Here is an 11,729-nt window from a genome sequence, read left to right on the forward strand (position 1 = left end):
ATGAGGTAACTGAGGCCCAGAGAAGTTAAGTGACTTGCCCAAGGTCACGCAGCTGACAATTGGCGGAGCCGGGATTTGAACCCACGACCACTGACTCCAAAGCCCGTGCTCTTTCCACTGAGCCACGCTGCTTCTCTGCTTCCATGACTACTGGAGGATTTTTCACTTCCTGTAGTGGGAGGCAGGGAAGAGGTGAGCAGTTTGAGGTACAGGGAGAGGGTTGAAGGAGAGCCATATTAGGAACTTGATGGAGTGGGAGCCGTGGATAATGGGTCTTACCTAAGTAGGAAGATTGTATAGCTTATTTTAGCGTCTGACTCCCCTACTAAATAGACTCCCCTGCCTCTTGAGGGCAAAGATCACTTTGTAGACTTTGAGGGCAAAGTCTACTAATTACTCTTCAAAGTGCTTAGTACAGTGCTCTGCACAGAATAAGTGCTCAAAGAATACTCTTGATTGATGGTATTTTGTTGTAAATTCCTGATAATTAGAGGAATTGGCCAGTGCTAGAAGGAACGTTATACCAGTGGGCAGAACATGTTTTACCCCTTTTTTTGAGGCAGGAATTGTGATGGGCAAATGTTATTTTTCTCTACAGTTACAAAATATGAGTCCACTCTGCAGGTCAGTTTCACTTTTTGGCCTCATTGTTAGCGCTGTCTCTAAAGCCATTTCAAATCAGAATGTAAATAATTTAAGATCAAGCACTAGGAATCCTTTTAACAATGAATCGATTAGACCACCTTCTATCAGGTTTGAAAGATTTAAAAGTGCTTTTTTCGGTGGCCTACTATTTTTAGAAAGCTGTATTTTTTAAATTTAGCCTGATGGTAAAAATTTTTAACAATTGGTTACTGAAGGACAAATGGATGAGCTGTCTAAATTGAATAAAAGACCCAATATTGCACCTTTCTGCCAGCTAAGAGGGTAAATGGGAACCATATAACCCTTCATTCAAGAATTTCCAGGAGATCTTGTGGACCCTGAATACTGATTAGCTTTGAACACATTTCCAATTGCCTTTTCTGTACTCAAAATTATAAAGCCTATTCTCTCCAGAAAGGGTTCTTATCCTCTGATTGTGTTAGGTACATACATTTTAAAGGAAAGTAAGAAACAGAAGCTATTTCCTCAAATATTGAAGGGCAAATTCATTTTTAAAAATAGGCTTCCAGAAGCAATTTTCCACTTTAATATCATGAGGGAAAAACATTGGAGACATTAAAAAAAACTTCATTTAATGTTCCATTGTCTATCCCCTTATTAGTTTGGCTCTTAGAGGCTATTATATCCAGAGAATTGTCTCCAAGTAGAAGTAGTCTTACATAAAAGCAAATGAGTATTAATTGCACTTGAGAAGCACTGGGGTTATGAACCTTGGTAAATAATCTCTGGACTACCAAAATTTAATACTTTCACTCATCACAAAATGCTACCAAATTTACAAGGTAAACTACCCCGCTTCTCTCATTGTTTTGTCTTCTGTGCCTATTTGCTGTGCAAAATCTCTGTGTCAATTTACTTTTGATATGTTTAAGACCAAACCAAATTATTCTTTCAGTACATTTTAAACAATTCCTTAAAGACCTCTTTTTTGGCCATTTTCCAATCTTAGCTTATCACACTAATATTTCATGCTGTGTGCTTCTGAAAAAAAATTCAATATTCAAGAACAGAGTAATCCAGAGCTTTACTTCATTTCAGTCTCTTTATGTCCTAGGGCTATCCCAACTCAATGACCCAGTTTTATTGTGGCATATCTCACTGTTTGTTCCTGTCTACCAGCTTGCCTAATCCTTTTCCTGCCCCTTATCAGTTCTTCCTTAATTCAGAAATATTTTTTCTCCTCTCACAGGTTTTAAGGATTTCTCTCTCTAGAAAACTTGATGCTTCTGCAGAAGCTGCTCAGAAAAATATAAAGACAGACAGACAACTAGGGTCCATAAGTCCGTCCTTCTTGCCAAAATTGTTCATTGCATTTTCATTAGAAACATGGAATTCAACATGCCCTACTCAACCGTTGTTCTCAGCAAGAGGGGAATGGCAGAGGCAGCTCAGCCTTGTAAACTTCTAGTATTCTGGGGGAGGAAGGAAGCACACCTGCGCACATGTACCACAAATGAATTCACACCTTTTATAACAGCAGCCTCGGAGACAGAGTCAAGCCTAAGGCCAGCAACAATTAAAAATTGGTGGGCCACTTGTAAAGAACTTTTACTTCATCATCTCTGGAAGAGAAGTGAATTCAAATAAAACAATTGTTGGCTGGCAAATGTTTGGTACTTCTGGGTATTCAGACAAGTCTTCACTGAGCTTCTGGAAATTTTACTTCTCGAAGTGGCAAATCATAACGGATGTGAAGAAATTAAATAAGGAAGGTCAAGAGTAAAGTTGTAAACATGGATTTATATAACCTATAATTCATTTAATAGGAAGTCATCCCCTACCTCAAATATTGCAAAGATAGAAAAATCCATATGCCTCCTTTTCATACACCTGATCTCTCTATTTGTAGTGAATGTTGGATAGACCATCTGATAATAATAATAATGGTATTTGTTATGTGGTTATCATGTGCCAGGTATCGATTTGCTTCCAACTCAAGCTAGCAATCAATCATATTTAAGCGCTTAATGTGTACAGAGCACTGTACTAAGTGCTCGGGAGACTCCAGTATAACAGAGTTGGTAGACATGTTCCCTGCCCACAAGGAGCTTACAGGCTAACACTGAAAACAGCTCTTTGATATCACAGCGAACTACTGGAGCAGAAAACTTTAGCTAAACAACGTGAACAGCAAATCATCATCATCATCATCAATCGTATTTATTGAGTGCTTACTATGTGCAGAGCACTGTACTAAGCGCTTGGGAAGTACAAATTGGCAACATATAGAGACAGTCCCTACCCAACAGTGGGCTCACAGTCTAAAAGGGGGAGACAGAGAGCAAAACCAAACATACTAACAAAATAAAATAAATAGAATAGATATGTACAAGTAAAATAAATAAAAAAATAAATAGAGTAATAAATATGTACATACATATATGCAGGTGAAGTATACGCTTCTCAGGGATACCAGGCAATTACCAAGACAGTGGTAGAGAAAGATGATCACCCTAAGGCCGGATCAATGAAAATCACACAGATCTTAAAATTACTTCAGGAAAGTAAGTAATGTTTCCTTACCTTGGTACCTTAAAATCGTAACTAGGACTCTTAGAAGAACCTTCAACTGGACTGGCAATAATCTTGAAGGAAACCAAGGTTATTTTCCAGCTTGCTTCAACCCATTTCTATCAGCAGTATCAAAGTGCTGGCATTGAATTTGCTCTAGAGGCAATAAGCTCTTGACCAAAGTTGAAAAAAAAAATCAGATGGGCCAGCAAGCCCTTTGGGAGATTGATAGTGTTTGGTATCAATGCGGCAAGAAGTTTCTGCATCCCGAATTGAGAGTCTACACAGTTATGGTGGCATCCAGTCATCATGTGGCACACCTGTGTCTTGAGCGGTTTTGTTAGCCCAACTTATGAGCCATACTCAGCAAGTCCAAGGCAGGATCACCCACCCTGAGGTTGGGAAAAGCAGTCTCTTTGGCAGCATTGAGGATGCCACTTGTGAAGAGAGTGAATACTAGTAGCAACTACTGTAATGTGAACTTGAATGGGGAACACCGAACCTAGGAAGGCAGAACTAATATCTTAAAGATGTAGGGAAAAGATGTGAACAGTTGGAATGTCAGTGGTGCTTACTGAGCACTTGTGCAGAGCACTGTACCGAGCGCCTGGGAGAGTACAGTGCAGCAGAGGTGGTCTTGAGGGGTGCGCAGTCTTGAGGGGTGATATAACTGGAGTTAATTTCACAAGATTAATTTAGGCCTGGATGATTTGTATCTGGGAAAAGCTGTTGCCCATTTCTACCTTGCTGAAAATGAAGCTTATGTTATAATTCTTCTAGAAAATAATTTGTTCACGTAGGAACAAATCTGAGGGAAGCACGTTCGATTTATAAAACAGTGCAAGTTGGAAATAGAATTTTTAAAACTTTTGTGTGGTCACATTACTTTCAGAAAACAACTAGAAGAGAAGAAGCGTGTACATATTTATTCTATTTATTTTATTCTGTTAATACGTTTTGTTTTGTTGTCTCCCGCTTCTAGACTGTGAGCCCACTGTTGGGTAGGGACCGTCTCTATATGTTGCCAACTTGGACTTCCCAAGCGCTTAGTACAGTGCTCTGCACACAGTAAGCGCTCAATAAATACGATTGAATGAATGAACTGGAGCAGAAAGGAGAGAAAACCAAGGGGCAGATCCCAGAACAGCAACAGATGCTACAAATGATTGGCAAAAGCACTAGCTTAGCAGAGGACAAGTTATAAACGAACACGATGTGAAATGGAGGTTCGATTGCCTAAAAGTCCCTTCTTCACACTCAACCTATAGCAATGGAATTTCCCCCTCAAAGGTGTTATTTTCAAATCCAAAGAATGTGTATAATTCCAATGGAAGTTAGCTAGTCACACTCACTTCACCTAATCAATCAGGTATTCCAAAATAATCCACAATGATGAGACATTTTAAAAAGTTAAAATTTTTAGGGTCATCATATCCACCCTGAATCCCTCCTGTCAATCCATCAAAACACAAGAAATTCCTTCTAGTTTGCTGTATGTTCTTTGCGATAAGGTCTGGAAGATTTATATTTTGCACCTAACCAGCATCCGGAGAAGCAGGAAGCAATGAGGCTTAGTGGGTAGAGCCTGGGTTCTTATCCCGGCTCTGCCACTTGTCTGCTGTGTGACCTTAGGCAAGTCACTTTTCTGTGCTTCAGTTACTGTAAAATCTAGACTGTGAGCCCCTTGTGGGAAATGGACTGAGTCTAACTTGATTACCTTGTATCCACCCCAGCACTCAAACATTACTTGGCCCACAGTAAGCACTCAACCAATACCACAGAAAACTAGCACGTGATTTAAGCATAGCTCTCCACAAAATTGGCAGAGCAACCAGATGATATACGCTATTGTCCTTAAGTTCATGAATGTACTTTTTTAACATCACATGTAATTTCATAATGCCCTTAAATGACTGTTTTACAAATCCCCAGAACTCTTAAGAACTCCAAACTTATAAGCAGTTGTAAAACAATGGAAAAGTACAAGTTAATTCTCAAGCACTACATTGTATAATTCCAGGGAGAACTGCATTTCATTATCCGTTTTGATGCTGAATATTAAATAATGCTTTATATGTAAATCAAGAAAACCATGTGAAGAATCCATGCTTCTACTTAGGTAAGGAGAAAAGACTAAATAAGCTTTTAAAGAGCTGTGCCTAATGCATACATGATCCAGAAGACTAAATAGTGATCTAATATGTTTGGTTTTGTTCTCTGTCTCCCCCTTCTAGACTGTGAGCCCACTGTTGGGTAGGGACTGTCTCTATATGTTGCCAACTTATACTTCCCAAGCGCTTAGTACAGTGCTCTGCACACAATAAGCGCTCAATAAATATGATTGATTGATTTTCCAACACTTGTCTGTACTGCTAAACTCAACTTCAGTCTCCATATTTTTAGCCTGTCATCCAAGTAGGGAAGCAGCATGGCCTAATGGAAAGAGCTTGGGCTTGGGAGTCAGAAAACCTGGTTTCTAATCCCAGTTCTGCCGCTTGTCTACCATATGACCTTGGGCAAATCACTTCACTGTGCCTCAGTTTTCTCATATGTAAAATAGGGATTAAATCCTACTCCCTCCTACTTAGACTGTGAGCCCCATCTAGGACAGGGACTGTGTCCAACCTGATTATCTTGTATCTACCCCAGCGTTTAGTACAGTGTTTGCCACATAGTAAGTGCTTAACGAATGAAATAATCTATTTATATTCACATTAATGTCTGTCTCCCCCTCTGGGACTGTAAGCTCCTTGAGGACAGGGAATGTGTCTGCTAACTCTATTGTACTGTACTCTCCCAAGCACTAATTGCAGGGTTCTGCACAGTAAGAGCTCAATAAATACTATTAATAATTGTTATTATTTTTATTAAGTAAGTTTTTATCTGCAGTATACCTGTGGGGGTAACTTGTGAGAGCTCAAATACTGGAATCAGTCTAAAAGGAACTGAATTATCTTTTGTGCATAGTGAATCTTTGCCAATATTTTAATATAAATTTTCAGATATACTGTAGGAAAAGACAACACTCTAGAGTAATATAAAAATATACTGTACAAGTTAAAAGAAACAGTCATAGAATTTTAACAAATGAACTCAAGTTATTAAGACAGACTTCCTTCCAGTAATGAATAAGGAAATCAAAATATTTTGAGTGGGCTCAGTCCCTTCACACTTCAGCGTATTTTTGGAATACTGAAAAGTGGTCTTAAAAAGACTCATTGAGCCCTTGGTGGGGAAAAAGACCAAGCAAGTTCACTTATCTTCTTTATTCCTTGTGCCTTTGGAAAGCATCCGTCAGGCTTGGAGTCCAGATCCCCAGCCAACATTTGTGGAACGAAACTCCTCCAAGTGTGGTCTTGAAAAACCAGGAGTCTGAATTTGTCTTTCTTTTCCAACCAGATCTCTGGTTACAGAAGACTGATCAAGTCGATCAAAGTCCTGGAGGTGGAAGCGGGTGGCTAATTGGTTTACCATTTTCTTTAAGGCAAGAAACGCTACGATAACTTGGAAAGCAAGGAAGACGGTGAAGATGATATGGACAGCTCGTTCCAGGGGCAGGATCTTCAAACCTTCGTTAAAGAGCTGGAAGAGGATTAGCGGCAGCTGCAGTAGGAGGCTCAGGAGCCAAAAGCCAGCCAATTCAGGAACCTACAAATATCATGATTAACAAGATTTGCATCTTTCTGAAGTCATAAATACAGTTGGAATTAATCTGTAACCAAAAGGTCTATAGTATGTATCTAAACTACATATTTTGTTGCATCTTGTTCCCCAGTCACATCCAGAGACCAATATTCTTTCTATCTTCAAAGCCCTTCTGAAATCAGATCTTTTCCTGGAGGCCTTCCCTGATTAATCTTTTATCTCATCATTCTATATCTCTCCCACCCCCCAACCTCCACTTCACCACAATATAAGTGCCATAAGCGTGGGGAGAATACCTAATTCCACTGTACTCTCCCTGAGGCCCTGCAACTAAAGGTGTTCAATAATTACAATTCATGGATTAATGTGTAACCTGGGATTTCAGTTTATTACAGAGCCTTAGCTCTTCCTTTCCAATAGATTCTGATTCCAAGGATCTCATTTAGTATAAAAAAATCTCAATTTATTGGCTACATTCACTTTGTCTACAATTTCTTAAAACCATCCTACTGTATTTATATACTGCATCAACATTAAGGGGTGTCAAACAGTCTTACCTTCTCCTGTAAATTGCCCATGTATCCTAGATACAGCCGGATGACTTCAATTAAGGTTACCAGGATGAGTACAGTCACCAGGATGAACTTGTAGTAATCTGGCAAGAATGGGTACTGTAGACAAAGGCAACATTTTACTAGTATCTCACCTGACCCAGAAGGCATGTTAGTTGATTTTCAGCTGTACATGGCATTCCTGGGCTAGGCCAAAAAGGTCGAGACTACATTTCAAAATGCAAGGAACGCTAGCAGAAAGAATTTCAACTCACCTTCAGCTGTAGCATGATGACACTGCACACCCACCAAAATGGGAAAAAGTAAACATTGAAATAGAGGGACATCTGTAATGGCAAACTGGAGACTACTTCATTGTCTGCAGAAAGATGGAGGGAAAGGAAAAATAGGAAACATTAAAATGCTCTCTTATGTACCAATCTGTAAATTATTTATATTAAAGTCTACCTCCCCCTTTAGACTGTAAACTTGATGTGGGCAGGGAAGTTGTCTACCAACTGTTGTATTCTTCCAAGTACTTAGTACCATAGATTTTATATATGTGTATATATATATATATATATATATATATATATATATATATTTGTGTGTGTGTGGACACGTATATATAATTATATATATATATATATATATATATATATATATATATATATATATATAGTGGTATTTGTTAAACGCTTACTATGTGCCAGGCACTGTACTAAGCACTGGGGAAGATACAAGCTATCAGGTTCAACACAGTCCATGTCCCACCTGGGTAATCCCCATTTTACAGATGAGGTAGGCGAGGCCCAGAGAAGTGAAGTGACTTGGCCCCAAATCACACAGCAGACAAGTGACAGAATTAGAACCCAAGTCGTCCTGACTCAGAGCAAGTCCTGAATAAACGCCACAGTTATTATACTGTGAAAACTGACGTTCTTTTTTGTCACTTTTAGGAAGATCATGATACCAAGAAGCACCAAAAAGGATGATCTTTATAAGCCTAATATGCGGAATGGATTTTGTCATATTGCATTCTTCGCCATACCTTCCTATACTGGGTAAGATTTCACTAGAGCATTAGCCTCATCTTTGAACATGAATGATAGCTGGTATATTCATGGTCACTGTCTAAGGTAAATCTGAACCGAGAAGAAACTAGTTTCCTCTACATACTGTGTTCTTAAAAGGCGGTACATTCCACCTTTTTGGAAACCCCACGTTTGGCCCCATCACCTCATATAGGGTGGCTGAATTGTTGCTTTTTCCTTTTTTTAATAGGGGCGCTTTTCCCTTCCCTCCCTTCCCTCCCATCCCTCCCCTTTCACTCCTTGCCCACTCCTTTAGAGCATTATTTTTGCAGATTCCTTAGAGCTACTGAGAAGCAGTATGGCCTAGTGGATAGTGCATGGGTTTGGGAGTCAGAGCACGTGGGTTTTAATCCCAGCTCCGCCACTTGTCTGCTGTGTGACCTTGGGCAAGTCACTTCACTTCTCTGTGCCTCAATTCCCTCCTCTGTAAAATGGGGATTAAGCCCGGAGTCCCAAATGGGACGGGGACAGTGTCCAACCTGATTACCTTGTATCTACTCCAGTGCTTAGAACTGTGCTTGGCACAAAGTAATTGCTTATCAAATGCCATAATTATTATTAGGGCGTAGGCCTGGGAGTCAGAAAGTCATAGGTTCGAATCCCACTTCCACCACTTGTCTGCTGTGTGACCTTGGGCCAGTCACTTCTCTGTAAAATGAGGTTTGAGACTGTGAGCGCTCCACATGGGACGGGGACTGTGTCCAACTCGATTTGCTTGTATTATTATTATTAATAATAATAATAATAATAATAATAATGGTATTTAAGTGATTACTATATGCCAAGCACTGTTCTAGGTGCCGGGGTAGATACAAGGTAATAAGGTTGTCCCACGTGGGGCTCACAGTCTTCATCCCCATTTAACAGAAGAGGGAACTGAGGCCCAGTTCCTCTATAATAAATAGGGTAGGTATGTACAAGTTAAACAGAGTAATAAATATGTACAAACATATATACATATATACAGGTGCTGTGGGGAAGGGAAGGAGGTAAGATGGGGGGATGGACGAGGGGGAGAGGAAGGGGCTCAGTCTGGCAATCAATCAATCAATCAATCGTATTTATTGAGCGCTTAATGTATGCAGAGCACTGTACTAAGCGCTTGGAAAGTACAAGTTGGCAACATATAGAGACAACCCCGACCCAACAGCGGCCTCACAGTCTAAAAGGGGGAGACAGAGAACAAAACCAAACATACTAACAAAATAAAATAAATAGAATAGATATGTGCAAGTAAAATAGAGTAACAAGTCGGCAACATATAGAGACAGTCCCTACCCAACAGCGGGCTCACAGTCTAAAAGGGGGAGACAGAGAACAAAACCAAACATACTAACAAAATAAAATAAATAGAACAGATATGTACAAGTAAAATGGAGTAACAAGTCGGCAACATATAGAGACAGTCCCTACCCAACAGCGGGCTCACAGTCTAAAAGGGGGAGACAGAGAACAAAACCAAGCATACTAACAAAATAAAATAAATAGAACAGATATGTACAAGTAAAATGGAGTAACAAGTCGGCAACAGATAGAGACAGTCCCTACCCAACAGCGGGCTCACAGTCTAAAAGGGGGAGACAGAGAACAAAACCAAACATGCTAACAAAATAAAATAAATAGAATAGAAATGTACAAGATAAATAGAGTAATAAATATGTACAAACATATGTACATATATACAGGTGCTGTGGGGAAGGGAAGGAGGTAAGATGGGGGGATGGACTAGGGGGAGAGGAAGGAAGGGGCTCAGTCTGGCAGTCAATCAATCAATCGTATTTATTGAGCGCTTACTGTGTGCAGAGCACTGTACTAAGGGCTTGGGAAGTACAAGTTGGCAACATATAGAGACAGTCCCTACCCAACAGTGGGCTCACAGTCTAGAAGGGGGAGACAGAGAACAAAACCAAACACACTAACAAAATAAAATAAATAGAATATATATGTACAAGTAAAATGGAGTAACAAGTCGGCAACATATAGAGAAAGTCCCTACCCAAAAGCGGGCTCACAGTCTAAAGCGGGGAGACAGAGAACAAAACCAAGCATACTAACAAAATAAAATAAATAGAATAGAAATGTACAAGATAGAGTAATAAATATGTACAAACATATGTACATATATACAGGTGCTGTGGGGAAGGGAAGGAGGTAAGATGGGATGGAGGGGGGACGAGGGGGAGAGGAAGGAAGGGGCTCAGTCTGGCAGTCAATCAATCAATCAATCGTATTTATTGAGTGCTTACTGTGTGCACAGCACTGGACTAAGTGCTTGGAAAGTACAAGTTGTTAACACATAGAGACAGTCCCTCCCCAACAGCGGCCTCACAGTCTAAAAGGGGGAGACAGAGAACAAAACCAAACATACTAACAAAATAAAATAAATAGAATAGATATGTACAAGTAAAATAAATAGAGTAATAAATATGTACATACATATATATAGGTGCTGTGGGGAAGGGAAGGAGGTAAGATGGGGGATGGAGAGGGGGATGAGGGGGAGAGGAAGGAAGGGGCTCAGTGTGGGAAGGCCTCCTGGAGGAGGTGAGCTCTCAGTAGGGCCTTGAAGGGAGGAAGAGGGCTAGCTTTTAGACTGTGAGCCCACTGTTGGGTAGGGACTGTCTCTATGTGTTGCCAATTTGTACTTCCCAAGCGCTTAGTACAGTGCTCTGCACATAGTATGCGCTCAATAAATACGATTGATTGATTGATTGATAGCTTGGCGGATGGGCAGAGGGAGGGCAGCCACGCTGCTTCTGCTTCTCACGCTGCTTGTATCCACCCCGGCGCTTAGTCGAATAAGTGGCACCTAAAAGAAGGGCCTGCCAAGGACCAGGATGGTTATTAGGGTGAGGCACGAAGGCTGGCCGCCATTTTCGGCCGGGGCCTGGGCCTCGGTTTCCCCGTCCCTCACCGGAGCCGCCGGCCGATTCCGGCCCGGTTCTGTTGGGCTCGTTGAACACGGTCCGGCTGAAGGCCCCGAGGCGCTGGCGGATGGGGGCGGGCAGCTCCATGGCAACGGCCGGGCCCGGGAGGAAGGCCCCACCGCTCCACACGGGACGGGCCCGTTCCCATAGCAACGCGGGGCGGGGGGGGGGGGGCGGGACCGCTGAGGAGGGGAAGGGCGACGGCGGGCCGAGAGAATGATGATCGATCAATCAATCAATCAATCAATCGTATTTATTGAGCGCTTACTGTGTGCGGAGCACTGGACCAAGCGCTTGGGAAGTCCAAGTCGGCAACACATAGAGAGTCAGTCAAT

At 41.1% G+C, this 11,729-nt stretch overlaps 1 protein-coding gene across 1 annotated transcript; it reads right to left on the reverse strand.

Annotated features, from left to right (window-relative positions):
- Positions 1-6,065: 6,065 nt before the first annotated feature.
- Positions 6,066-11,498, reverse strand: TMEM17 (transmembrane protein 17). The gene is made up of 4 exons (XM_038751642.1): positions 11,382-11,498; positions 7,649-7,752; positions 7,380-7,493; positions 6,066-6,825 (listed from the first exon to the last, which is right to left on the reverse strand). Exons 1-4 carry the CDS (start codon positions 11,479-11,481, stop codon positions 6,472-6,474), a joined length of 672 nt encoding a protein of 223 aa, XP_038607570.1. The 5' UTR covers positions 11,482-11,498; the 3' UTR covers positions 6,066-6,471.
- Between the last annotated feature and the right edge of the window lie 231 nt (positions 11,499-11,729).

This window comes from Tachyglossus aculeatus, chromosome 9, assembly GCF_015852505.1.
Source record: "Tachyglossus aculeatus isolate mTacAcu1 chromosome 9, mTacAcu1.pri, whole genome shotgun sequence".
Lineage (NCBI taxonomy): Eukaryota > Metazoa > Chordata > Mammalia > Monotremata > Tachyglossidae > Tachyglossus > Tachyglossus aculeatus.

Coding starts and splice junctions, on each gene's coding strand:
- TMEM17 (XM_038751642.1), bottom strand. CDS start 11,481: ATGGAGCTGCCCGCCCCCATCCGCCAGCGCCTCGGGGCCTTCAGCCGG. Junction 7,494..7,648: donor TCATCATGCTACAGCTGAAG/GTGAGTTGAAAT, acceptor CTTTGTCTACAG/TACCCATTCTTGCCAGATTA. Junction 6,826..7,379: donor TGGGCAATTTACAGGAGAAG/GTAAGACTGTTT, acceptor TGATATTTGTAG/GTTCCTGAATTGGCTGGCTT.